The sequence below is a fragment of the Buteo buteo genome, chromosome 16 (genome assembly GCF_964188355.1).
Source record: "Buteo buteo chromosome 16, bButBut1.hap1.1, whole genome shotgun sequence".
In the NCBI taxonomy this organism is placed as follows: Eukaryota; Metazoa; Chordata; class Aves; order Accipitriformes; family Accipitridae; genus Buteo; species Buteo buteo.
Window position 1 is genome coordinate 1,738,586 of NC_134186.1, and position 27,789 is coordinate 1,766,374.

The 27,789-nt window shown below is 43.4% G+C and overlaps 1 protein-coding gene across 4 annotated transcripts in view; it reads left to right on the top strand.

Moving 5' to 3' along the window:
• Positions 1–27,579, top strand: part of KIAA0319L (KIAA0319 like) — a 36,117-nt gene extending 8,538 nt beyond the window's left edge. For 2 of the 4 annotated variants that reach the window (XM_075047261.1, XM_075047263.1), the window contains 18 exons: positions 5,058–5,349; positions 7,511–7,612; positions 8,487–8,584; positions 9,762–9,849; positions 11,106–11,198; positions 11,883–12,015; positions 13,137–13,365; positions 14,426–14,549; positions 15,113–15,245; positions 16,190–16,338; positions 16,659–16,810; positions 17,002–17,140; positions 17,489–17,648; positions 19,788–19,930; positions 20,831–20,953; positions 21,496–21,586; positions 21,942–22,033; positions 24,072–27,579. In XM_075047261.1, coding sequence (XP_074903362.1) covers positions 5,058–5,349; positions 7,511–7,612; positions 8,487–8,584; positions 9,762–9,849; positions 11,106–11,198; positions 11,883–12,015; positions 13,137–13,365; positions 14,426–14,549; positions 15,113–15,245; positions 16,190–16,338; positions 16,659–16,810; positions 17,002–17,140; positions 17,489–17,648; positions 19,788–19,930; positions 20,831–20,953; positions 21,496–21,586; positions 21,942–22,033; positions 24,072–24,259 — 2,529 coding nt within the window. In that variant the 3' untranslated portion in view covers positions 24,260–27,579. The other 2 variants (XM_075047264.1, XM_075047265.1) reach the window with 2 other exon arrangements.
• The last annotated feature ends 210 nt before the right edge of the window (positions 27,580–27,789 follow it).

Below are 27,789 nucleotides of genomic sequence, written 5' to 3' on the forward strand. Positions count from 1 at the left end.
CCTGGGAGTTGAAAACTGTTACCTGTAAAAGTACCTTTAGAACCACAAAAGAAAATAAGCTGTTTTCCTTTGGGTGTTGAATTGAGGCAGTTAAATACATTATTTTATAGACTCATGCATAGAGTTTTCCAGTGTACTTTCAGGTCAGCCTGCTTGCTTGAGTTGGCACCCTAATGCCAGCTTTTTTGTTCTGTTTTTGAAGACTGCTTCAGTTTCTCAAATCCACAAAAGCTTACATTGGCATTGGTTGAATGAAACCAGTTTAGTCTGCTCCAAACACGTACAATGTTAAGCTAGTAAATCTAGGTGTTAAAGAGAAATTGGCACATCTGAATTGTTAAATGATGTTTGTATTTTTAAATCTGCAAGTAGTTTTTTGAGCCTTATCATACAAAAAAGCCTGTGCACTTGTGATGGTGAAATAGAAAGAATTCTACTTGGTGAAACTGTTCCTTAAATACCTTTTGCCTTGTTTCTGGGATTTGGCACTGTTGAAGCCTGATGCCTTTTCCTGTAGTTACGTTCTTGTTCTGGAAACTTGACTGAATTTGTTTCTCTCCCTTGTATTCAAATCTTGGTTCCAGGTAGGGCTGTGACTGGTCTGAGCCACCACCCTGCAGAGCAGGATATGGAGAGCAGCCAAGGGACACTGCTGAGAGCTCTAGGGCAGCCCGGGTGGTGTATGAAATCATGCACTAAAACTTTACAAATGTTTGATTTTTCCAGAACCCCACAGCATTTAGGGCTGACTCAAGATCTTAGCTTTCTCTCTTCCCTGCAGTATTGCAACGTTTCTACCCTGCCTGCTCTTTCCTCCTCCTAATATTTGAGATTTATACAGTGACCCCATTCTCTCAGTTGTTATGCATGCAGTGTCTGGGGAGACTTCTTCGCAGCCAGTCTTAAATGTCTTCTGTTGTTCTTGGGTAATAGTTGTTGTATCTCCCTGCTTGCTCAGTTTGCAGCATTGCATTCTGAGTTGTCATATTATTACTGTTCAGTGCCTGTCCAGTAAACTGGTTGCAAGTATTAAATTCCATGGATTAATCAGCTTCTGAATATTGCCGAGTATCCAGGATTTCCCATCTTTAGGAAGTGCTCCCATTGTCATTAAGGTGCACTGTTGGATGTGTGCTGGGGAACGGTTTTTCTTTTCCTTACTGTTTTTTGCTAGTAAGAAAGTCAGTATGTCTTGACAAAATGCAGGTTCATCAAAATAAAAACTTCCTACTAAATATATTGGCTGTGATGTAATTCCTGGCAGTCATGTTTCTGAGGTTTAGGATAGAGTTTTGAGGAGGAGAAAGAATTAAAAAATCCACCTTAACAGGAGTATTGAGCTGAAGCTGATTCTACTCAGCCCTAGGCTAATTCCTTGATTATTGAACCATCCAACTTTCACCTGCAAAATATAAGGCAAGCTATGCAGCTGTCCTTGCATTTCTGATCTTAGAGCAGTTTAATTTAGGCCAAGGATATAACATTCAAGGCTGTGTACCTGGAACATGGCCAGCCTTTCCAGGAGGGAGATGCTAAAGCAGGGAATTTTCCAAGTTGGGTTGGTTATGGGCCAAAAATAAGTAAAGTTACACACATGCTGAAATCAGTAGAATTTCACCTGGGCTATATTTGGTCCAGTACCTGGAGTGTGTGGCTTCAGCGGGTGAATGCTGTGCATTTAATACTGTATTCTTTAAAAAGGTTTGGCAGGTGGGCTGGAAGGTTGGGAGAATACTGGATAGTTACTGCATACAAAGCAGTTCATACTGGGACCATCAAACATCTGAGGTGAAAAAGGATGTCTGAGGTCAAAGAGGCTCTTAACTCCTTTCTGAAAGGGGAGAAAGAAATTAATGTGCCTATTCTCCTCTTCTGTTGATGAGCACTGAATGTGTGGGAGGCAAATCTTTTCCTTTGCTCCTAGAGACTCAGGGAGAAGTCAAGGGACAGTTTTAGGAAAACATTGCCTCACTGAGTTTTAATTTTCCTCTTGCAGTTCTGATAGCTCCATAGCCATCTGCAATGTCATTTGCTAATGTGCAGCTAGCATTAATTTGTGGTTTTACTGTATTCATGCTATGAAACCAGAGATGGGTGAAGGAGAGTGTACCAGGATAAACCACCAGAGATGGGTGAAGGAGAGTGTACCAGGATAAACCACAGTGCACCCTGCTCATCAATCCTCACCTAAGGAAGAGAAATTTGTGCTTTTCCATTAAAGTGAGTGACATTTTCCAGGCACCAATTTTTTTCTGCCTTGCTGTAGAAATACTTGTCAATTTTAAAATATAGCAATGCATTTAATAGCCAATCGGGAGAAGTATTTAAGTGCAGCACTGCTGATGAGAAGGGCTGCTGCAGCACTGCAGGAGCTCTGCAGGCAGACTGGAAAAGGCTGCAGCCTTTAAAGTGGAGTTGTTACAACAGAGCCAGAGACCTCATTCCTGCACTCACAATTCTGACTACTGTTGGCCTTAGCAACCCCAGTGTTTGACTCTTGCTGTCATGCTTCCTGCTAGCGCTGGGTGCTTTTTACCCTATGAGGAGGGAGGAAAGGTCTTTCTTCACAGCCAGCACTAACTCTGCAATGGTTTCTGACATTACCCACATTTTTGTGTCTTAAGGATCTTCACAGACGTGGCACCTAGTGCGAACAATTAAGGACACAGTCTAAGCTGAAAAGAGCCTGTTTTGTAAATTCAGACCAGGCTTAGCAAAGTAGGGCCCATTTAAATTAAAAAAGAAAAGAAAATTCCAGAACACAGGTATTTTTCTTTGAAGTAACTTAGGTTCAGTGCAGATTCTGATGCACATAGCTGTTCTAGTTCCATCTTACAGACATAGGACTTTCAGACAGGGAGACCAGGTCACTTGTCCCAGGCCAAAGGCGATTAGGGCTTGGAATCAAAAGTGTTTGACGCTCCTACGTTCACTCAGGCCAATATGCCACTTCTCTCTATTTTATAAACTAATCAGATAGGACAGCTGGCAAACTTCTAGTCTCCTCCTCGTTTATCCCCAAGAATGAAATCTTCTGTTCTTTAAAGAATTCAGGGTTATGGAGTAAAGATAAGAAATGTCTCAGCTTGCAAGCATTAGAGGCATTTTTGACTGTTATGTTGCCTCAGGCAAAGCTTATCTAATTCAAGCTCTCCACAGACATTTGGCTGTCAATTCATCCTGAAGACTTCTGGGAGGAAGAGGATCTCTCTTAACTGTAAAGGGTTTTTTTTAGGCATTAAAAAGGGAGTCAAGGAAGCATCTGGCTCACTGAAAATATCACCAAGCAAAGTGGAGGCTCGGCCGCTGTGCCCAGCGGGCAGATGCTGGTCTCCTGCATGTTGTTTGTGACAGCTGTTCCTGTGACCTGTCCGCACTGATTTTTTGCTAAGGAAAAAGTGGTTTCCCATAGTGGTGTGAAGTCACGGAGACTTTCTGCTCCTATGCCTTTCCTAAAAAGTCTGTCTCCTGCCTAGCTGTTCCCCTCTCGTGCCAGCATTTCTAACTTTATCTTATTGGCATACTTGGTAAAAGGAAGTCAGTATCTTGAGTTGACCAGAGTTATGAATGGGTGTAAGATGATACTGCCTGGGACAGCCAGCTGTCCTGAGGCCACCGATGAAAAGCAGCACAGAGCAGTACGCCAGATTTCGCCTGCATCTTTATTCCAAAGAATCTGTAGTTTTGTTAAAGATAAAGGGATCCCATCAACAAGCAAGCAAATAGAGGAAAACCAGCTTATGTCTGTAACAGTAACAAATAGTGCTTGGTTCTTTGGTCCATAAAGCTCAGATGTTAATCAAACACACAAATGAATTGAGATGTTTTACATTCTGTGATTGAGGGAAAGTTAGCTGAGATATGCAGAGAGGAAATGATTTGCCCAGGATTGCAAAAAAGCCTTCTTGCAGAGGAGCCTTCAATGCCTTCCTTGCTACTCCTGGCCTGGCTGTCTGTTGCAGTACGTGCAGGGTGGCTTTATTTTTACAACTGGCATTCAATGTTTTCTGAAGCCCGGCCCGTTTACTGACTAGGATGTTGCCCACCATGGTCTAGAGTGTTTTTCCAGTTCTGTTTCCTGGACTGAATGCCAACAGCATAGTATAAAAGCTTGAGAATATTTCCTCCAATATGAGATTTTGATCAGCTCCTGTGGTGGGGAGTAGTGGTGGGCATTTCAGCTCCAAGTCAAAGATGGTAAATTGCTCCATTTTAAATATTTAGCAGATGTTCTCAGAATAGACTTAGCTCAACAAAATGTGCTATACATATGTACTTCACGGTGGAAGGTAAGTTGTCAAGAGTATTGCTTGGCAGGCTAAGAACTGGAATGGGGCTAGGTACTGTAAAAGGAATTTTCTGATGAAAGAAAGGAAATTGTTCTTGCCACTTTGATTATTTTCAATAAAGTAGCTCATCCTACATGGATGTGAGCAAACTTTCTGCCCGCAAGCTCAGCTCCCTGCCCCAGCAGCATCTCCTGTGGCATGCACGCAGGGAACTGTTTGTGTCAGGTCACCGTGCTTTGAAGAGTGATTCTGAAATAAATTTCCTCTTGCTGCAATGATTTGATTATTACATAAAAATGCCATTGCAATCCTCCTGCTTTGTGCTTGCCAACTGCATGGCTTTAGAAAAAGGAATATGCGGCCAAAATAAATGGCCCAAATGAACCCCAGTTCCCGGTACCTGTTTTTTTGCTTCTGTCTTATCCCATCTCTCAGTTCTTTTAGCTCTGCTCACTGAAACTTTGAACCTAGATAGTCTGTCACGTTTGCCACATCAACAGCCATGGTACTTAAGATGCTGTAGTTAAATCTATGGTCTTAACCAGTGTTCAGCTGAGCTAGAAATGGCCTATGTGCTGTGGAGGAAGAACATGGAGAAACAATTCAGAAGAGAGAACAGGAATCAGTAAAATGTCCTGCTTCTGGGAAAAACAAACCAGGGACTTTTCAGCCTCCCAAACTGGAGGATGTGAAGTGCAACTTAAACACAGTAAAACAAAACTGACATTCAGTATTCAAGTCAAAGAAAGACAACTTTTTCCTTTACAGATCCACACAGGAACATCTGCACCAGAACCATCAGTGTTGGCTACATTCTCCAGTCCTGTGGCACAGGGCTTGACAGCCACAGGGAAGACTGAGAAGTCTGGGCAGCCAGATGATGCTTTGATCCATCCTCACTCCTCAGATGTGTTGCCCACAGTCAGCCCCATGCTGGCGAAAAGCACAATGAAGATGCAGACAGCTACTTCTGTGCCAAGTGGAGTTCCCACAAATGGCAGTGTTTCTACAATCCAGACCAACACTGCTGCATCACCAAGTACTACTGCCACCACGCCAGGTGAGAACATGCAGTGCTCCAGCAAATGCCATCTATTCAGGTTTTGGTGACAAGTCATTGCAGCATTGAAAAATATGAGATAATTTCAGAATTATGGTACCCTTGAAAAAATGCTAAGATACATGCTTCAGCACATGTGCCGGTTGGACCCCATTAACGCATGAGGTCTGAGAATGGGACTTTGGCATCATAAATCTGCATGTGACTATTGGATCTATTTCCAAGAACAGCTTGAAAGTAATGGTGGTATCTTAATTCCCAAAGTGAAAGTTGAGACGTGATGTAAGGCACAATCTCATGAAGCGTTCTTTCAGTAGTCTTGACACACTGCTGTCTATCAAGTTGAGCAGGCATCTTAATGTCTGCTCAAAATGGGGTGTAACTGTTTGTTTTTTTTTTTTTCTTTTCTGTCCCTGAAATGTCAATGCACAATTCAACCACGGAGAGCAGTGTACTTGGCTGTTAGCCCATGCTTTGTTTTGCAGTAAAAAGATGTTTCTATTCACACTGGTATTTCTTAAAACAAACTATTGAAAATGTATAAAAGCCAAAATGCACTTTGGACAGCTCTGTTAACTCACCCAGGCCATTAGCTCACCCTGTAAGGATGTGTACGTACAGTGAACGGTGTATACTGGTTGTGTGATGTCTCAGAATTCAGTTAATCCAGTTTGCTGAAGTATTCACAGCTGAATTTCTTTTGAATTTAGGGTTCCTTTCCCTTACAAGGGAACAAATGGGAAGTGTAAAAGAAATGCTGCATCCAAAGACATTTCTGGCAGGAAGTTCATTGGATGCGTGTGCTAACAAGCTAGTATTCTTTTTAAGGGCTTACCCCAGCTAAAACTGGAAAATATATTTTAAACATCTTCAGTGGCTTGTGTTAGAAAAGTAACATAGGGCCTCCTCGTTTTGCTAAATAATACAAAGATGATGTGAAGGGAAGTTTTTCAAGCGGTGTTTTGTGGTTTTGTCTGTTTGGTTTTGGGTTTTTTTTGTGGTTTTTTTTTCCCTACTGAGATCAGATCTCTTTTTGCCTTGGAACTCTTTGCAGCTGAAAGACCGATGGGGTTGTTATATCCCAAGATCAGCAGTAATTGAGAGGGAAAAAAATTTGACAAATTTCTTTTCTTTTAGTTAACTGGTTAATTCCAGTAGCTAATAAACAGATGGAAGAAAGGCTAAATGTTTAACGATATTTTCCCATCTTTTTTAACTTGGGATTTTTTGCACATATCTCTGAAACACTGTCTTTGACAGGGTCAAACTAGGGTGAAGCAACTTTACTTCTTGTTTTCTATGCATAATTCCCAAGCCCAATAATAAAAAGACAAAAATAAAGCAAATGAGAAGGGAAGAGGAAGAAGAGGAGGCCGAGAGGTACTCTTAAGAAACGTGGTCAACTTTCTGGTTACCTTAATGCTAATAACAAGCAGGAAAAAAAAGTCACTGGCCATAGTTTTCAAGTCTTTACCCTGTAGTCTTTAACAACAAACTACCTGTCAATTTATATGAAATGGAGTGGCAAGAAAATTCTTAAGCAGGGGTTGAAAAGAAAATATAAATAGAAGGAATAGATTTGTATTTCGAGTTTCCGTACTCAGTGTGGTAGCTATGTGTTTTGGTTTTGTTTTTTTTTGTTTGTTTGTTTGTTTTTTAAAAAATCTCTTAGCCCCCAAGCAGTTTTTCAAAAAGAAATACCGCAGATTCTTCATATATTTGTGAAGATCTGGAATTGCAGTTTGGTAAATAACAGTGTTTGTCTTGCTGTGCCATGAGACTGCAGCTGGGTTCTCTGCCGAATACCTGTCAGGTAAAACCGTTCCCATCCTGCTGGACCTGGATGAATAAATTCCCCTGTACAGGGCCTGAGGGTCACTTTTCAGCTCTTCAGAAAAGGAGTAGAAACTGCATAGTACCTGCAAAGAGGTGACTGAGTGATTCTGGGCTTGCCTTAAAATTGTAAAACCCCATTAGTGCTTTTGCATTAACAATGAGAGCGAAACCTGAAACGGGAGCTATATTGAATGATGGTATGTTTACAAAATACAGCCATTTATAGCTGGTTTTTAGTCAACAGACTGTGAAACCAAGGTGGTTTTTATGTACGTATATAACTTTTTTTCTGTTCCTCTTTTGATTCTGTGCTTCTCCCTCTCAGTTATGAAGGAGCTGGTAGTTTCTGCTGGAGACAGCGTCGAAGTGACCCTGCCAAAGAATGAAGTTCAGCTGAATGCGTTTGTGCTTCCTGAACCACCACCTCGTAAGGCTTCCCTGGGGTTTTTGCTAAGGGCTTGTGATGGTGAAATGGCAAATAGACATTATACGTTGCATTAAATAAGGACAATCTTGAAAATGTCTTTTGTCACAGAACACTTTCCTGTAGAAATTTTTCATCCTGTGCTATTACTTCATGCTGCCTCTCAGAGAAAATAGCAAGACACAAAAAACATCAAAAGTGCTACAAAGTCATTAGAATTGGGGGATAGCGTATTCTCAAAGTGGAATCTGAGGAAGCAGTGGATCTTCAGCATCTATTCGTGGTATTTGCTGATAGGTGACGAGCTGTCTTAGCAAGTGATCTCTCCTTTGGTGGATTGAAATCTGATTTGGGGGGTTGACATGCTGAGGAACACATTTCTATATGCTCCTTGTTTCATCATGCAAATTGTTCTCAGGTGTTTGTAAAGTTTTTATCTATAGCTCTGTCCACAGTGGTAGTGGGAGACTGCAGAGGAGAGGCAACCATGTAACATGTTATGCAGCAACAAGGATAGATGTGTTCCTGTTCAAAAACTGGCATTATATTGTGTCTGCAGGATTTGAGGGCATGATAAGACTTTTCTCTATTATTATCCTGGAGCTGTGGTTGTTCCAAAGCTCTTTAATGCCTTAGAGGTTGAAGGATGGGTTTTGGCTCCAGAGTAAATGTGTTTAGAAGCACAGATTGTCTCTCTTCCTGGGTATATTCCCAAAAAGCTGCAGCCCAAATTCCAAGCTGTCTCATTTCTCCATAGTGCAGCAGAATGTGCCTTGTAAATGTTTAATACCTTTGCTTTTCTTTAGCATGACAGAAAGGCAGTCTTCTAAAAACAAATGTCTGGACTAATTTTTTTATCTTTTTTTTTTTTTTAAAGGAACCACTTATTCCTATGAGTGGGAATTGATTACTCATCCAAAAGACTACAGTGGAGAAATGGAAGGGAAACACTCCCAGACCCTTAAGTTATCTAAGGTAAAGCTTTTGCTGCTTCGTATCCTGTTGTGTTAAATCCCAAGTGGAGAAGATGGGGACCCTGGTAGCCAGGAAAGACTTGTATGTGATTTCAGGATGAATAGGAAATTGCATGATGGGCAGGCAGCCAACATTTGACTGCAAGCCTTCTTCTAAGTCTCTTATAAGAAGGAGATTGATCTGGCATGAGGGAAAGAAGAAATTGATTTCAGGATCTAAAAGCTGCCTACAAGCAGTGTGTCAAGCCATACAAATGGCACAATTTAACACTAACAATGGGTTGTGAATATTTCTGCTACTGAAACAGTGTGGTGGTCTGTTTAGGTCTGAAGCCTTCTACTACTCACAGAAAAAGGGACTTGGTGATTCCATTAATGAGAGCTGTGGAGTACCTTGGAGCATGTCCCTGGCCTGCTGCTTTTAGACAAGCTCTAACAGTGAAAGAATTGCCAGTTTCTGCACATGGGGATTCTTAACAAGGAAATGGCTTTAAATATTGCGTGAATATACAGTTTGTATTTGAGACATTCCTCTGAGCATCTTGGATTCTGCTGCACTCGGAAAAAATCTACAGGCTTTTGTCACGATATCATGCAGAGAAAAGCTCTTCGAAAGGAGTGTGTCTGTCTCTGTCAGGGTTTCAGCCTTTTGGATATCATGATTGTTGTCCAGCATCTAGTCCTTCGCCCTCTCATCTTGGCTCAGCAGTGAATGATGAGGGGGTGACTGCCTGACTCATGTCACCTAGAAGGAAGAGAAGTAATACTTTCCTTTGTAAAAACACACAAGAAGATATTTTTCTTCTCTTACATGCAGCCTTTCTCATCTCAAATGCAATCTGCTAGTACAGATTCCTGTGGCCAGACAACCTGAACTAATCTCTGTTATCTCTCTTCTGTTTGCCTATTGTTGCTAGAAAATAAAGCTTGACTGACAATCCTGTGGTAGAAAGAAATATTAGTCTTTGGTTTCTGCATAGCCATTGTAAACTAAAAGATATGTAATACCATTTTGTCATGGAAACCCTCCTTTGCTGTGTATGCGTAGGTTGAAGCATAATTGCCTGTGTTTTATGCTGCTAATGTGCTACTGTGCCAAAGCATGGTAACTTGACCTTCTAATAGCTCCTGACAAGGTGCTACCATCCTGAAGGTAAATCTTTTGTGTTTACTTCCAGCTTACTGTTGGTCTGTATGAATTCAAAGTCATCGTTGATGGGGAAAATGCACATGGAGAGGGTTACGTGAATGTAACAGTGAATCCAAGTGAGTTGGTGGAATTCGTCTTTTCTTAACTTCATCTGTCTCTGACAAGCCATGATACCTGTGTCATGGTGTTTTGCTTATTTGACTGGGCCTTGGTTTAACGTAGTGAAAATTTGTTGTGCAGTGAACTTGGTATATATGTATGTGTATTAAGTCATTTCCTGAGATGTGAAACTATTGCTAATACACATAGCTATTTCTGCTATACTGCATACAGGCCAACCACTCAATAAAAGAGCTGGAATGCTGATACAAAAGTGCTTGGCAAATGCCTCACCCTGGAAGGCCGCTGCTTCAATAAAAACTAGCTGTAACCTGGTAAAATGCTTATAGCAGCATAAGCAAAAAATGAAAGGAAGCCAGGGCTTTGAAGCTCCTTTAGAGGTTCTTTTCTTCCCTGTCCAGTAAGGAATATCATTCCCAACCACAGGCAGGTAAAATCAAATCTCATTCCTTACTGTAAGACAGGGTTTGCAGATGAGCCTGGTGTAGATACAGTAGCTTGTGCTGACTGTCTCACCAAGTCTCACTTTTTAGATGCCCTATATAAAGAGGCAACCACAGGTTCTGCGTTTCCTTTTATGCAAAAAACCCTTTATTTTGCACACTCCAGCAAGACTCTTTCTACAACCTTTGTGGGCAAGGAAGTGCTCTTGTGCTCCCTAAATTAGCAAGGGTCTGTGGCTGGCCTTCTGGATGCTGTTGCTGATCATTTCCTTATAAGCAGTGAATCTGCAGCTGGCAGCATGCATCAAAATCATTCATTTTTCAGAACAGCAGCCAAATTTCGGCAAGAAGCTGTAGGTGCTGCTCTGTTAGAATGGTCTGTGCTTGAATGCTTGACCCAGTATGGAACAACTGATGCAGTGCAGCCATTTCCAGAGTACTAGTGTGGTGGCAGTTCACCTCCTTTCTTTTTTAAATCCCTTTGGTTAGCACTGTTGCCCCGAATTGGTGCATAACTTGCTGAAAGCATGGATCACTGTTGTTGACTGTGCAGTTCTCTGCAGTCAGTCTGATCTGTGGCTGTTTTGGAGCTGTGTGGCACAGCAATTCCACACTTTGGACTCCTCTCTTGGACTTACTGACTGCAGGACTGAGGGGGTAGATAGGGTTGGGAAGAGGATGTGCAATATGTGTTCTGTTTGCTACTCCAGGCGCACAAAGGCAGGGTAGTTTTGCAGAGTTCCTTGGCCAGGGCTTTTTGTCGTGATCTGCCTGTAGATGTCATTGTAACAGCTCGGTTATTGTTGCAGAGCCTCGGGTGAATCAGCCTCCTGTTGCCATCGTGTCCCCACAGTTCCAGGAGATTTCACTGCCAACCATTTCAACTGTTATTGATGGCAGCCGTGAGTACCTGCAGTTTTATATGCAGTAGTCTAGCAAGCCTGGTTTCTGTGTGTTTGGTTCTGGGCTGGCCCTTTGGATAAAGTTTAAGAGGAACTGGCTGTGATGCTGTCAAACACACTTCAGTGAAAAGAATCAGCCTCTCTTGCCAGGAGAGGGGAATATGCACATGACAGCACCTCTCCATGTTTCCTTCTGAAGGGCACTGGCCTGAGCCAATCTCCTAAAAAAGGAAAAGCTCTAGAGGTTGCTGCTTAGAATAAAAAAAATTACTGTCAGTCAAAATTACGGGCCTCTTGCATTAAGCTTCAAATGTGTTAGTTAGCTAACACGCCACCCTTACTGATCCTGGCCTGCAATAGAGTTTTTCAGGAGTTTCCTTAAATATGTTCAGGTTGTCTTACTCCCAACTAGTATTATTTTGTTAGTGTTTTGTTTTGGGGTTTTTTTTGTCTTCTCCCAGCACACTACAAACCTGGGATTAAGGGTGTTTGAGTATGCTTATGAACAGGGTAGAAGAGAACATACAGTTTGTGTATCTGAGCATGATGGAGACCTCTGGGCTTGGACCAAAAATGCCTTTGCCCACTAAGCCCAGTACTGAAGTAGGGAACTGAACGTCTGGGGTTTGTGAAGCAGCATTTTCCAACTCCTTGTATGTGCATTTTCTTGTGTGATTGAAACAGAAAGCACTGATGATGATAAAATTGTCAGCTATCACTGGGAAGAACTGAAGGGTCCTTTGCGGGAGGAGAAGGTTTCTAGCGATACTGCCATATTGACGCTGACCAACCTGGTACCTGGGAATTACACATTCAGGTAGGTTACACCTGGAGGAGTTGATCAGTTCTCATCCATTAAGAGTAAAATGTACAAGATTTCTGGATTCCTGAAGTGTTAGTCTGGTTTTAAAAAAACAACAACAAAACACAAACCAAACAAAAACAAACAACAGGGAGAGAACTCTTATTTTGTGATACACTCTTTCTCTCCACTCCTACGCTTTCAGGTAGTTTCATAGCTTTTCACTTCTGAAGAGATAAGCTATCAAGCTACTTTTTATTCTTAAGTTGTAGCACTGCTTTAAGATGATGGTGGAAGGGAACAAATGGTCTACCAGCGCTACAAAATGTCTCTTGAAATGTCAAATTTAAACTGTTTGGGTAAAGGCTTAGGAGGAAATGCAGTCTTTAAATCCAGTTTTTAAATGCAATGTGTTTGTCCCAGATAAGTGAATGAGGCCTAATGGTTTTACGCACATACCTGAGTAATAGATAGTAGCTCATTTTACTTTCATGTTACTTCTATGTTTTTCCTTTTGTATGCCTTTTGGTGTGATGTCCATGCACTGCATCAGCAGATCTATTTAAAATAAAATGAACCTGAGTACCTATAACTGAACAGTTTTCATCTTAAGCAGTTGGTATATGAACTAATCTGATCAATCTTCAGATCTAGACTTAGCAAAAAGCAGTTCTATTTTGTGGTACTAGCCTACCTGAAGAGGCATACTGTGTTCAGGCCACTTGTGGATTAGTAATGAACTTCTGTGTCCATGTTAATGAATGCCTTCTATTGGGAGGCAGTGTCATACTCAGGGAGGTCTTTTCCATCACAACTGTGTACGTGAAAGCTGATGATCTTTCACTAGCTTTATCTTGGAACTAGTTGGTAGATGGATGTGACTATTCAATTTCTTGCATCGCTTTGAGGCTGATAATTGGTCGTTTGGGGGGAGATTCTATTCAGGAAAAGGACAGTTGCCTCAAACAATAGGTGTTTTTCACTCTGAAAAAAATTACTATCCTGTCCTTAAAAGTGTCTTAATTTTCTAACTCTTCTTTTGCATTTCAGTTAACTTCAACCAGTATTTTGTATTCAGCTCTGATAATCATGACTTGTCACTGCTTCCACTTTTTTCTTTTTTTCCCCTTCTTCAGTCTAACAGTAGTGGACTCAGATGGTGCCAGCAACTCAACCACTGCAAACTTGACTGTGAACAAAGCAGTGGATTATCCTCCAGTGGCAAACGCGGGCCCAAACCAAGTGATCACCCTGCCTCAGAACTCCATCACCCTCTACGGGAATCAGAGCACTGATGATCACAGCATTGTCAGCTATGAGTGGCTGCTCAGCCCCAACAGCAAAGGGAAGGTGATGGAGATGCAGGTCAGTGCAGGTGGCTGGTACTTAACCTGGATTATTCTCTAGCTGTTTTTTTTCTATAATCAAACAATTTTTAATTGACTGTTAGCAAATGTTGCCTATAATTGTACAGAGCAAGCATGCGATAATTAAATATATACTTACAACTAAATCCACATGAAGCTGGTATTGGCTTAGTGGCTGAGCTGGTGCACCGATCTAGCCATAGGTTTTCACTGGCATCCTGTTTCCTTTCTTGAGCAATGCAGTTTTAAATACTGCTGAAGAATGGATGATTGAGAGAGATGGGAACTTCATGGCTTTGGGTTCCAATGTCCCATACAACAGGTCTCAGCACAACGTGGTCACACCCATGTATCTCACTTTAACTTACGTGGCTGCTAGGGAAGTGTGTTCTTTCTCTGTTCGGTTGCTGACTTCTCAGAACATCAGTGATAGCTAAATCAATGATGATATAGTAGGGATGCTTAAGTGCTATCAGCAGGTATGGAAGCCAGACTGTGTGATCTTTTAGGTAACTATCAGTCAGGATGGCATTTAGATGCACAGGATAACCCATTGTGCCAGGTTGTACGTTTCCTAAGCTGGGCAGACACAATGGACTGGATCTTTTCAGTTGGACCTTGGAGTCTAAACTTTGATACTGGCCAGACACTCCTCAGTCCTAAACAGTAAAAGCTGGAACTTGCTTTCTTTTAAAGATTATTACTACTGTCGCATTTATGGAATAAGAAAGGCCATGAATCAGGTTCGCAATGTGTACGATTTGCACAGTGTTCCCCAGAGGTTTTGCCTGAGTTGCTAATTATTGAATCTCAGAAGGTCTGAACACCTATATGGCATTACGCTTGTTACGTTCCAAAACAGTGTCCTTGTTGCTGTGCATAAATTTAGCTGTAAGTGTCTTGCATGCTTAAGTGGCACAGGCTTCTGGCCCCATAGCAGGAGTTAGTAATAAGCCCCTAGAATCTGCTGATAATAGTTGTTTTAGAAGCAGAGTCTTCTGGTTTATCATCATCTGTGTAAGGATGGTTTTTAATACATGAATATGTTTTTCTCTAAGGGGGTGAGGACACCAGTCTTGCAGCTCTCTGCAATGCAAGAAGGTGATTACACTTACCAGCTAATAGTGACTGATTCTGCTGGGCACCAGTCCACTGCAGAGGTCACTGTGATAGTCCAGCCAGGTAAGCTGCCTTTAGCTGCTTTTGCCACTTCTGTTCCAAGGGTTAGAGGTGAGCATCAATCTGTTGACATACTCTAGCCCTTATGGTAGCTGTGTGCTGCTTTCAGAAAAGCTGCTCTAATTTAGGACCGTTCTGGGCTGGTATATTACTGATAAGTGAACAAAAGAAAGTTTCTAGGCATATTACCTTTCTAGGCTGTTCTCTTATTTTACACAATGTAGTCTAACTGAAGTTATCTCACCATAATGGCAGGATTGTATTTCCAAGCAGCTGTCTCTACCCACAGTGCTAGGTCCTGGGACAGGAGCAGGAAAAGTGGAGTAGTACTTAGAGAACAAGAGCAAAAATCAGAACTTCTAGATTTCATTCTCATTTTATTGCAGATGTCTGAATGAAACACTGATCTGAACTCTTAACTGCTTTTAACCTCACTTTCTCTGAGTACAAGGTTGAGACAGTGGGCAAGAAATATACTAGGGACCATGGGGAAAATTCTTAATGCTGGGGTTTTAAGCTCAACCTTTTATGGCATGTGTATGAAAAAATATTGCATCCTTTTTCAGAGAACAATAAGCCCCCAAAGGCAGATGCTGGTCCAGATAAAGAGTTAACTCTTCCTGTGGACAGCACCACTCTAGATGGCAGCAAGAGCTCAGATGACCAGAAGATAGTCTCTTTTCTTTGGGAAAAAACACGGTATGTAGCATCTTCCGGACTGTTCTTACGCAAGTATCTGGGTCTTTCATTTAAAACAAGACACACCCCCACATACATCCCTTGTGTTAAATCCTGGTCACATTGGGCCTGATAAGCTTTACCAGTGACTAGGATGAGAGAAGGATTTATGATTTACTGGGGAGATGTGGAGTTTTGTTTGAGCATTAGAAATAGCTTTACCTTCATCTCTAGGCCTGATTCCCGTTCTCAGCATGGTTGTGGCTTGTAAAGGAGACCAGCCATGTTTGATTCACACGTGGTCTTGGTCTTATGAAGAGAGTGACTCTTGTAATCAAACAACAGCAGGGTCTTCTAACTTGAAGTTTTTTCAGTATGTTTGAATGAGGCAGTGTTCTTCTCATTGTCATGCTTCCCTTCAGATTCTAAATTCCCTGAAGTGCTTTAGGGAATTCAGGAAAAAGCCTATGAGCAACTTGCAGTGGCTTTTTCTGTTTGCTAATGCAAAGTCTGTGCAAAGCTCTTGTAAATGAAGGAACTATTTTTGCTGTATACCTGTTCTTAAAAAAAATTGGCTTATTGTGCAGTTCACAAGCCAATTTTGCTGAAAGTACCACTTTTTGTAAACCCTACTTAAATGCTGGTATCAGTGCTCCCCTGGTTTAAAAATAACCAAAATACTAAACCACCAGAAATTATGCTTTTTGTTCTGGATGTTGCACTTCCTCTTCTGATTATCTTGCCATAACTGGAGAAAATTACAATCTTTAAGGTCCCTTCCAACCCAAACCATTCTATGATTCTATGAAAATAATTTTGCTTTTTGTCATGGACTCTGTATTTCCAGGCAACTGTCTGTTTGCATCCCCGTAAACTCTGCCTTGAGCTTGAGCATCCTGTTGGGTGTGAGGCTAGCTCCCATGGTCTATGCAAAGTTTAAACTGATCCTCTTGTGCTTTGGTTAGGGGCCCAGATGGTGTCAAGCTGGAGAATGCCAACAGCAGCATTGCCACTGTAACAGGCCTTCAAGTTGGGACATACGAGTTTACTCTAACAGTTAAAGATGAAAGGAACTTGCAGAGCCAAAGCTCGGTCAACGTCATTGTCAAAGAAGGTATGTCCAGCCATGAGCAGAGCAGCCTGAGACACAGGTTATCTCTGAGCAGTTCAGCAAAACCTGTGTTCAGAGGCACAATAAGAGTAAGGAATGGGTGAAAAATAATGTCGATAGCACCAAAATGGCCCTCCTTAAGTCGGGGGTTTAACCTTTTCTGGGGGAACAGTATCTTCAGCTGAATCCCACAGTATGTGATTTCCCTTCTCTTCCCCCAGGGTTAGATAGGGATTTCGGGGTTACAGTGGAGACTTAATGCAGTAGTTTTTGATGGGGTGTTACCAGATTTTTCTCCAACTGCTTTCTTTCTGTTTGATTAGAGATAAACAAGCCACCAGTTGCAAAGATTGCCGGTAATGTTGTAATCACCTTGCCCACAAATACAGCTGAGTTGGATGGATCGAAGTCGTCTGATGATAAGGGAATTGTCAGCTACTTGTGGACCCGGGATGAGGGGAGCCCTGCAGCTGGGGTGAGGTTTCTTTTTTAAATGGTAGTCTGCAGCATCACAAAAATCAGTGAGAGGTAGCATTGACAGCTCCTGAGGAAATGTAAAGCTGATCATTGCACCTGTTAACTTTTAGCGATATCCTTAAGTATGATGATATATCGTGCTAGTTTGATCCTTTTGTTTCCTGATACTTATTTTGCTCTGCCTTCCAGGAAGTCTTAAATAATTCAGACCATCATCCTGTACTTCTCCTGTCCAATCTGGTAGAAGGGACCTACACATTCCACCTCAGAGTAACAGATGCCAAAGGAGAGAGTGATGTGGAAAGGACCACAGTGGAAGTCAAACCTGGTGAGGCTGGTTTTGTGCTGTACCACATTCGCCTACAGTGCACTAGCAAACCCTCTGTTCATCTGGATACAGTGTACTGAGATAAAGTGTGTAGTCTAGTCCAGCTCAGAACTATAAAAGGTCAAAGGTTTTGGAGGATGTGATTGTGTTTTCATGTGGTTCTGGGGGGCTGACTCTTACTGCTTGCCATTACCTGTGAAAGTCATAGACTTGTATCCCTTCCTACATTGAGATTCTGTAATTTTGTGTTCAAAGCAGAAACATTCTGAAAGGATACTAGAAACCTGACTTGTACCCAGACTGTTAAAAAGAATTGCTAAAGATCTGCATTATCTACATTCTCACTAGATCCTAGGAAAAATAACCTTGTGGAGATAATTCTGGATGTTAATGTCAGCCAACTGACTGAGAGGCAGAAGGGTATGTTCATCCGACAAATAGGCGTTCTGTTGGGGGTCCTCGACTCGGACATTACTGTGCAGAAGATCCAGCCGTACACTGAACAAAGGTAGAGTTCTTCTGTGAGTGTACATGGAGGGGGATTGCTTGAGGCTTTAGTAAACCGAGGGCTGTTTTGTTTTGGGAAGCAGATTGGATAATTGGAATGTGTGGAGATGTTGCTTAAAATTGATATTCCTGCTTGCTCGGGTAGGCGAAGGTGTGTTGCCAAGCAAGTCTTGGGTATCTTTCCCCTCTGGAGATGGTGCATTGTCCTCAAAAGCTGTTTGCTGCTGCAAATGTTTTTGCCCCCCAAATCTGTGAAATAAGAACTAATCTTGTTTTTGAAAATTGTGAGGACTATCTGAAGGATGTTCTACAGCTGTCATTTATAACTGGAGAAATAATGGGGCTTGGTACAGGAGTAGTTTGCTAAAACACTGATGCCACACCAGAGGTGGTGGTGTAGCAATCCCCTTAGCAGTAGTCCTGCATGCCAACTTTGTAGTTTTACATTAGCTTTACTGCCTACACAACTGCTTCAATTTAATGTAAAATAAAATGTTGAAAATCGATGTAATTTTTTGTTTGAAGAGATAAGGAGGACTTGGGTTTGATTGCTATTTAGCTGGTCTCTTCTAAACAAGTGGAAGTTTGCTTATAGGAAGGGCTGTAGGCCAGGGTCATGTTGCCTGCCTGGACAATGTTGCTCAGCTCCAAGTACAGCAATCAGCAAGTCATACAAGGGGTGGTTCAGCCCAGCTGGATCCTGGCCATGCTGCTTTGTCATGAAAGTACCCGGTCGAGTTCAGCTTTCCATCTCTGCAGAAATGGCTCGTCTGGGAAATTCACTGTTCTGCAGAAAACTTCAGTGACTGGTGCTGTAGTGTTGTCACAGCAACAGCTGCACATATGTCCATACTAACAGCAGTCCATCGTTACTGTAGGTGTGTTTGAGGATGCCTGAACATGCATGTGAGTGGCATAGCATGAAGCTTCCCAAGGGCAGAGTGGTAATCTGTTGAAATAAGTGCAACATTGCACTTAATTTTTACTAAAAGTGGAGTAGTTTTAAGGTAGATTAAGCATGTCCCTTAAATCTTTTTCCGTGCTTTAAGTCAGGCAGCATGTCAGCAATAAATCTGCAGTTATACTTTAGACTTCCCTGAGTTCAGTAATGTATCGATTCCTTCATGTCCATGTTGCCTGCTGTAGCAGTAAAATCAGAATTCATTGTCCGTGCAAACCTAAAGAGCTCAGAACAGAAGAGCCAGCACTTTCTGTTGTCATACCTTTCTATCTCTGCCATGGCCAGGCCAGTTGCCACTGTTCTTCACTGAGTAAGGCAAGTAAAGGATTCTTGTAATTAATGCTTCATCTGTTTATATGTTTATTAAGTAGACAAAAGAGTGGGAAGTGTTATAAAAGAGCAGAGATTATTTTCTGACAGATGGCTTTAAGATCCCATTTTTGCCTCAACTATCAAAGTAACTTGTACTGTTTAAAAAAGATCTTTTTCCCCCAGCTGCTGTTTTTTTCCACATACTCTGAGGGCTTCACTAATATCCTGTTGACTCATAGGCTCACTGGTAATAATAAATCTGAAACATCCATGCATCCTTTTGTGCATCTGAAGGATACACAGAGCTCTGCAAGGCTAGCAAGCCTAGGGGAGCAAGTTCTTCTATCATAAAGTTAATGCAGTAAAAGATGCAGAATACAGTATCCTCTACACCTGTGCTTTTTTCTGGCTCTAACGCTTTGCGCATTCAAACTAAGCTTTGCAAAAGGCAGTAAACCCTCACTGACATCTCTGATGCTGGAGGTTTGTGGTGAGCAGTTAAATGAGCCTCCAAGTTCCATGTGTAGTAAGGTCTAAGGATCCCACAGTGAGGGAGGGAGGAGATTATGAAAATGGTGGGACCTTAAAGTTTGGGGGTTCAAAGATGTGCTTGATATTAGCAAACCATTAGCAAGCTCAAGAACAGTCCAGCCCTAGCTTTGAAAATATGGACGGATCAGATGTCCTGAAGGCGTTTTCTACTGTGTGACTGGGTCTACCTTTATTGCTTTCAAGATGGAGCCAGAAGTCTAATCTTACAATAAATTTGGGATTCTAAATAAGTCCCTCTAATGACAGACTGGGGAAAATGGCTCTCTACCTGATGTTTGGAGAAGCAGCAGATAATAATTTTTGTCTGACTTCCAGCACGAAGATGGTGTTTTTTGTGCAGAACCAGCCTCCCCATCAGATATTCAAAGGACGAGAGGTAGCCTGGACGCTAAAAAACGAACTACGGAAACAACAGTCAGACTTCCTCATCTTCCGAGCATTAGAAATTAATACAGTCAGTAAGTAAGAGTCTGTGGTACAAGCTAACATCTTTTCCCTTCTCAGATGCCTCCCAGAATAAGGACCTTCATGTGTGCTTAAAAACACCTCTATGCATACACACATACGTGTCTGTTCACTATTCAGCTTCATATAAATGGTTACTTGTAATGTTGCTGGGAAGATAAGAATTCACAAAATCAAAAGCAGATTGATACTTAAGACACTAAAATATAGTGTTAATGGAATACAGCCAATGAAATGAGTGTCATACTGAAAAGAATAAAACTACAGGTCTTGGTAGCTGTGAACATACTCGTTTTCTCTGCAGCACGTGCATAAGTGAAGGAAATGTCTCCCTGCTATCATTTTTTTACAATTTTACATTAGCACTGTTTTTCTTCTATGAGCTCCATCCTGTGAGGAATATTTGCTGATCAGCTAGACATTCTAAACTAGAATTATGTTGTTATTTTAATGACTTCCTGATCTTACGATTTTGTGGCCTTCAAAAGCTACTCTTTGGTTCTGTTTGGTCCCTCTAAAGGATCTGTTTGTTTCTTGTCTGTCTCACTGGCTGGGTTTGAATTTGAAAATCAAAACCGTATTTAAAAACATTTACTTAACAAATACACAAATACCATAACTTCTATATTAAATTTTGCCTAATAAATCATGTTTTTTCTTAGCATGTTGTGTGTTACGTTCTTAGTGAGATGGGGCTTCTTAGTTTGGCATGAGGCCTGGGTGCTTACGTTTGCACTTCTTACTGCTTGCAATTACAGCTAAGCTATGGATGAGCTACAGAGTGACTAGATTCAAGTTAGAGCCTATGGGGGGTTGGCTGTATTGAACTATACTGTCCCATTTTTGCCTCACATGCGAGTTATTTAGTTCACCTTGCTGATTTTGGTCCCTAGCGTGTCAGCTGAACTGCTCTGAGCATGGGCGCTGTGACTCCTTCACCAAGCGTTGCGTCTGTGACCCCTTCTGGATGGAGAACTTCATCAGGGTGCAGATGGGGGACGGCGAAAGCAACTGTGGTACGTGCAACCTCCCTGGGATTGTTCATCTTTGGAAAGCAAACAGTGTTTGAAACCCAGGGTAGGCAGAGTAACAGGTACCTGCTTTCTCCCAGTATCTCTGACGTGATGCTCACGCAAGGAGATAGTCCCTGCCCTGCTCTTGCTAGACGTACCTTCTAGGCAGGCGATATCTGATAGGGGAGCGACTCCTCTTCAGATCCTCTCAGTGAACACTCACAAAGAGTTGAGTCCATTCTTAGTGTATAAATCACACCTCTTTTCTGTCATGCCTCTACAGAGTCTTTCCTGCCACAGGAAAGCAAATCTTATAAATCAACACACATTGAAAAATGCTATTGTGCAGTGAGTCTGCATGCTGGATCTCAAGCCTCTGGCTTCTATAGGTGAGTTAGAGGTCCTGTCAGTGATGGTTGCTAGCCTCTAATTCTGCAAAGGGTCAGGCCTGCCTTTTTCTTTCCCAAGAACAGTCATCTAAAGCACACACTGTCAACTGTATGAGGTGCCAAAACGTCTTTATCTCTGGGGTGTTTTACTTTCAGAGTGGAGTGTGCTGTATGTGATCATTGCATCTTTCGTCATTGTGGTTGCCTTTGGAATCTTATCCTGGATGGTGATCTGCTGTTGCAAGAGGTGGGACTGAGGCCATAACCCCCACTGTATCAGTGCTTCAGAGCCAAGTAGCTGCATTAGGAGGTGAAAGGTTCAAACCCGTCATCCCAGCAGGTCATCTGCTTAGCCCTGGGATGTTAGTTTTTGTCACTTGGTGTTTCAAGTGAAACATTGAAGTCCTAGAGCTCTGGGTTTAGTTAAGAAGCAAGATTTGGATTAGCCTATAAATGTGCAACTAAAGCAATGTTTTTAATGTTTTGCTTTGTGATATGAACATAATCTGAAATAAGTACTCTAGCTTTGAAGATCAGAGTTGTTTTTTCTTCTGGCTTTTTTAGAAATGGACTGCCTCTTAATTCCTTTTCTTCCCCTTTAGACGAAAAGGAAAATCCAAAAGAAAAAGCAAATACAAGATTTTGGATGCAACGGATCAAGAAAGCCTGGAGTTAAAACCAAATCCCAAAGCAGGTAAAACATGAGAGGGAAGAGCTCAGCGTTTCCAGAATGCTGACTAAGAATACTCTTCCTCAGTGGACTTAAAATCACAGAGTGAAACAAACGTGATGTTAGGCACTGACAGACGAGTCTCAGAAGATCTAAGAGCTTGTTTCAGATCTGTATACAGGGTATTTAGTCAAGTTATCTAACTGCTTTGGTTTAGAAATTGGGAGTGAAACTGGCCTGGTCCTGATGTCTCCACTTCGTATCACAGAAGTAGTAAGTGGATGCGTGTAAGCTGTGCAGAGACCGGTCTGATCCAGGAAGCCCCAAACTAGCTCTTTACTATAATTTCTCTTGCTCTAAAGTTTTTTCCACCGGGTTCTGGTAGTTTGCTTCTTGCCAACATGCAATTCCTTGGCCATGCTCTACAGCAAAGCATGAATTCAGTGTCACTAAGCATTTCACTAAACTGATCGACTTTGGCTGGTAAGCAAAGGGCCACTTGAAAGCAACCTGAAAATACTCATGGACTGGAGAGAGCGATGTTTATTTCTGCCCCCCTACTCTCCCACCCCATGTGACTTGTTCCTAGATTTATTCATTTTTGCCCTTGTGAGCATCAGGCTCTGAAAGTTTCATGCTTTAGCTCATACTCTAATTTTTCTGGGAAGCAGATGCTTATCTTAGGAGGGAGACCCATGAAGTCCTTAGTGCTCTGTGTGGCTACAGGACTGTTGGCCCATTCCAGAAAGGCAGTCGTTTGTCTTCAGTGTTCTTAGCCAGCATTTTCCTGCATTGCTGTCCTGGAGAGTGCTTGTCAGGTGCTTTGGAAAGATCATTGAGTTATTTCAGGCTGGAGCATTTTTGCTGCGATTGTATCTGATACCTGAACTGAGCTGTGCTCACCTGCTGACTGACCAGGAAAGGAGGGAAATGTGGGAATGTATGTGCAAAGCACAGCGGCACCAAATGCCAGGGAGCACTTCAGCTGCTGAAATACATGTTTCAAATAAGAGTGTGCATCCTGGTTTTGTTTAGAGGAGGGGTTATTTTAACTGCGTGTGGAAAATAGTCCCTGATCCTTGTTTGCTAGTGGAAAATAACTGCTCATCCTAGTATTATCCCATTTAATGGTGTTCCAGCAAAGTGAACAGTGCCTAACAGCAACATTGGAGGGCATTGCAGCAACAGAGCTGATCAGACAATTCCTCTGAGAACCCAGCCATCCCAACTGCACAAATACAGATACCCTTGAAGAAAAACCGGGTGTGTTTTCCTCCCTCAGCACCCAACTCTGCTTTAATCTGACCATCTGTCACCTCGAGCAGAAGAGCCCCACTGTTAAAGAAAGGGCTCATTGTTCTGCAGTCTGTAGCAAATGTGCCTCAACCATTTGCTCTCTGGTAACTAAACTCATCTTGCTTCTTCTGAGGCTGGCTGCTGACTAAAGTCTTTTTCCCTGCTAGATATGTCCAGTGAGCATTCTGCTAACAGAGGAAATGTTGCATTTCTCCATTAAGGAAAAGCTAAATTTAAATATTTCCTTTGCTGACAATATCAGTAAATGTGTCTCTCCTGTCCTTGTGCATTAATCTAAATTCAGCCCGCTAATTTATCTCTCTTCCCTTGCAGGCAAGAGAAGCAGAGATGGGAGTAGGGAGGGTAGTAAGAACACGGCTATCTTCCCTCTCGCACCTGCATATTCTCTTTACTACAGCCGTTAGCCCTCAGAGAGCTTTCTAGGCAATGCCCCGAGCAAGGTCAGGGAGACAAAGCTCCCATGTATACTCACAGCCCCTTCTGGTAACATAATTTGCTTTCCTACCTGTTCGTTGTGCTTTGCACTACTTGAAGTGTCTGTGTGACCTCTGTCATGCCAGAGTATCTGAAACAGGATCGCTTTGGCTTCAGCATTTGAAGGAATAAGTGACAGACACAGGAAAGTCTGATGAGGCTGCCCCTTTGACATGATAGGAAAAGGAAACTTAAAGAGGGAGTGGAGTAAGGTGAGGTGGTTGACCAGTATTAAAAGTATTTTTAACCTGGGAATCTCTCTCCTCCAAAGGTGGCAGACAGAAAGCCCAGGTCCTCAACACTAGCCTGATGCACTCGGAGTCTGAACTGGACAGCGATGAAGCCATCTTCACGTGGCCTGACCGTGAAAAAGGGAAACTGCTGCGTAGCCAGAATGGCTCCTTGCGCAATGGACAAGTGATGCTCAAACCCAAGAATCAGAGGGAGGAAATCCTATAGCTCCCCTCAGGTGGCCTTTTGCTGGAGCTCAGTGGGAAAGGCCACTCCCGTCCCTATCCTACAAAGGCCTTTGGAGGCCAGTTTGATTAGGACAACGCTGCTAACTCGTTTCACAGAAAATAACTTTGTTTTTGTGGGTTTCTTTTCATTCAGTTAAAACTGGTTGTACTTGAATTTGAACTTCAGGGGGAATCAAAGGGAGGAGAAGGCAACTGTGAACCCCAGGCGAAGCATCAGAAAAGGACAGAGCTGGCATCTGGAGAGCGGCAGGACAGGACCACTTGAAGCAACTGTGAATGTGCAGGACCTTCCTAGCCCACCTCAGACTGCAGTGGAGGAAACACCTATGGACCTGCAGCTCACTTGCCTTGGGAGCTCCTCAGAGAAGGAAGGTCAAGGCTGTGCTTTGAGCTGTGCTCCGAGCTCCCTTCAGGCTCCAGTAGCCTACCACGGGCTACTTTTGCTGTCGAACAGCTTTCTTCTCTTTTACTCCCACCTTCCCTAATGGTTTAAGCACTATTTTAATTTAGACTTGTCCTCTCACATGCACTTGGCTGCTTTTGGAGTGTAGAGGAGGGGGAATCTAAACACTGTGGTCACACTCCATCAGCTTGCAGGTAGGAGAGGGTTTTGTAGCTATTCTAAATTACTGTCAGGCTCTTCTCCCTGGGAGTGTTGATGACATGGTGCCTGTTCAGATGTGAAAAGCTGACCTGTCTGTGGTAATTGGCTGGGCTAGGAGACCCCCTCCTGCAGCAAGCTTTCCTGCTGGGTACCAGAGCCAGGAGGGGACACCCACCTTTGGTACCTGTGTCTAATGTCTGGCTTAATTCCAAAGCTGTGAGATGTTGTTCAGTGGCCCCAGCACCTTCTGTTGGTTGCCAAGCCGTCCGTGAGTCTGGACATTAACCATATCTCAGTTATGGAATGCTATATACTGTGGTTTGTTGGGGTTTTTTTTCCCTAAAATTTGCACAAACCGGGCAAACAGGGGTTGGTATCTTCAGTTCCCAGCAGCTGGCTGCTCCCTCTGGCTGGCAGCTTAGTGGCCTCTTGTTAAGGCTGAAGAGCCCTTCGTGCTCCTAACGCAGTGCGAAGTACACACTTGGTGTTCTTTAGTCGGTGGAAAAGGGAACTCTCGGTACCTGAGGGCATCACATGGTGAGTGCCAGCAGCAAGCGGCCGTGTGTCTCTGCTGCCTGGGCTCTGGGAGGCAGGCGTGTGGTGGTCCTTTCCCATACCCGCTTCTTTACCTCACTTGTGCTGCTTTCATGAGTTGCCCCCCTGTCCTTGGGCAGAAATCAGCCTCTTGCTGGCATGAAGGATGCCACTGCTCCTCTGTGGATGGGTGGGCAGTTTATTGCCTTTCTTGGTGTTTAATTTAAAAACTGGAAACTTGTTTCATTGGCTTTTTTTTTGAGCTATGAAAGCCAAAAGGCTTTAACCTCCTTGGTTGTATTTATATTGCTGCACTACTGATTTGTGTTGAGCTAGATGAAGATTAAACACTATTGAATGCGAGGGAACGTTCCCTCGCTGAATGTAGTCATGGCTGCTGCTAAGTTTATTTTTCTGGGCAATCAGCTGTCTTCCTCAGGCACCAGCACTGGAGCCTGCTGCTCTCCTGAGTACCGAGGCATTACCCTCATACCCTCTCGACTCCGTGGCAGGCACGGGGCTTGCCTCTCGCTTGCCTGCGTCACAGCACAGGCCACCCTCCGGCTTGTCTGTCTCGTGCACAGCCGCTGTTCTGAGCCAGGCTTCCCCTTCCCGGGCTGCTCCTGCACCCGCTCTCCCAACGGCTTCTTCCCTCCAAGCCCGACTGGGACCACACACTGGGACTGGAAGGGCTGACAGCAGGATATTCCCTGTGTCGTGCCTCAAAGGGGCAGAGCCCAGTGCTGGCTGCAGCTGCTGTTGTGAGCTGTATGATGGCCGGACGCTTAACTCTTGGGTGACGCCACCCTCTGATGCGTTTCCCTTTGTTTGGATGTCAGATGAACAGACTACAAGAAAATGAGGTTTTGAAGCTGCAGGGATGGGTCAGATGTGGTCCTGGGACTGTGCCTGAAAGTGGTTTGTGCTGTTAGAGGAGAGCTGTTGGACTCTTGCTGATTCTGGTCCCCGGGGCTTGTGCTTTTTGGGCCTCTTGCTCCTGCCTGTCCCGGGGAAGTCCCCCCTGCAGTAGATAGGGGCTGGGTGTGGTGGTTCAGCCATCGGGCGTTCATTGCTGCAGAGATCGGTACCCCTCTCGGGAGACGCAGAGCGTGCTTTCAAGCAAGCCTGGCTTCTTGTTACGGAAGAGGGAATTAAAATCTGTGCAGCTGTTACCACCACCTTTGTTCAGCTGGGGTAATTTTATCCTTACATTTCACTGAGGGTTAGCGAACGTTTGGGTTGGGGTGCTTTAGTCAGCTGGCAGCACTGCCTGTGAAGGCTGGATTTTGCGGTGGGCTGTGGCGTTCCCTCTGCGCCGAGCGGCTCGGTTAGGACGGCTCGTTAGTCATTTGTCATCGCTGAGTGCAGGTTTGTGACAGAGCATAGCGCAAGCTCCCGTTAGACTTCTGGCTCCCATTAGTATTCCCTGGCTGTGCAGCGTTCTTCCTCGCTCCACGTGTTAACCCTTGGTGTCGCTGAGCCCTCGCAGGGCTGCAAGAAACAGGGGCACGCAGCAACTGCACCCCGGCCTCATGGGAGCACGAGGGCCTGTGAAGCTGACGGAGGTGAGGAGACCCTCCCAGGCAGTAACTCTTGGCCCAGCGTAGGAACCCCCCGACCCAGACTGTCTGCTTTAGCGCGCCATTGATGCAGACCTCTCCCAAGGTGTGTGCACATAGAGCAAACGCGTTATTTCGAAATCCCTTGCCACCGTTTCCTCCTCCCCCGTGGCATCACTAATATCGCTGCTGGTTTGTTACCCGAGCACCATGAGCGGGGCTGACCTTGCTCGGGAAGGTTTCTGCATTGCTATGCATTATGATTTCACAATTAGAGACACTGGCTACAAGTTACCCATGTGTGGAAGTTAAAAGCTGAGACATCTGTTATATGAACCATCAGCTTCACTTGATTTTGTTTTCTTCTTTAACATTCAAACACTGGTTAAGATGTTTGAGGCAAATGTTGCATTCTAGTTTTAAAATAGTTTGCTCTTAAATCTTTTCTTCATTCTTCTCTGTAGCGGTGGCTGCCCAACCTGTCTGAACTTTGGTTTAACAATGTTTGTTGATTGCAGTGTTACTTGGATCAAGACTAAAAGTAATTTTTTTAAACGAAATGTTTCTTGCAAATAAACAGGGAAGATGTTTTGCTGCTGCTCAGCTTGCTTCTTTCTCCAGTTTCAGCTGTGGGACAGTTCCTACTAACCACCACTGTGCTCTTTGTGTAAGAATTGGAAGTCCTCCCTCGTTCCTCTCACCCGGGGCCTGGCAGCGGGGTCTCAGCGGGTGCTGCTGGACAAGGAACTGCCTTTGCTCCAGCCACTGTAGAGTGCAGTGGGGCTCTGCTGCCAGCGCAGCTAACGGGGCTGC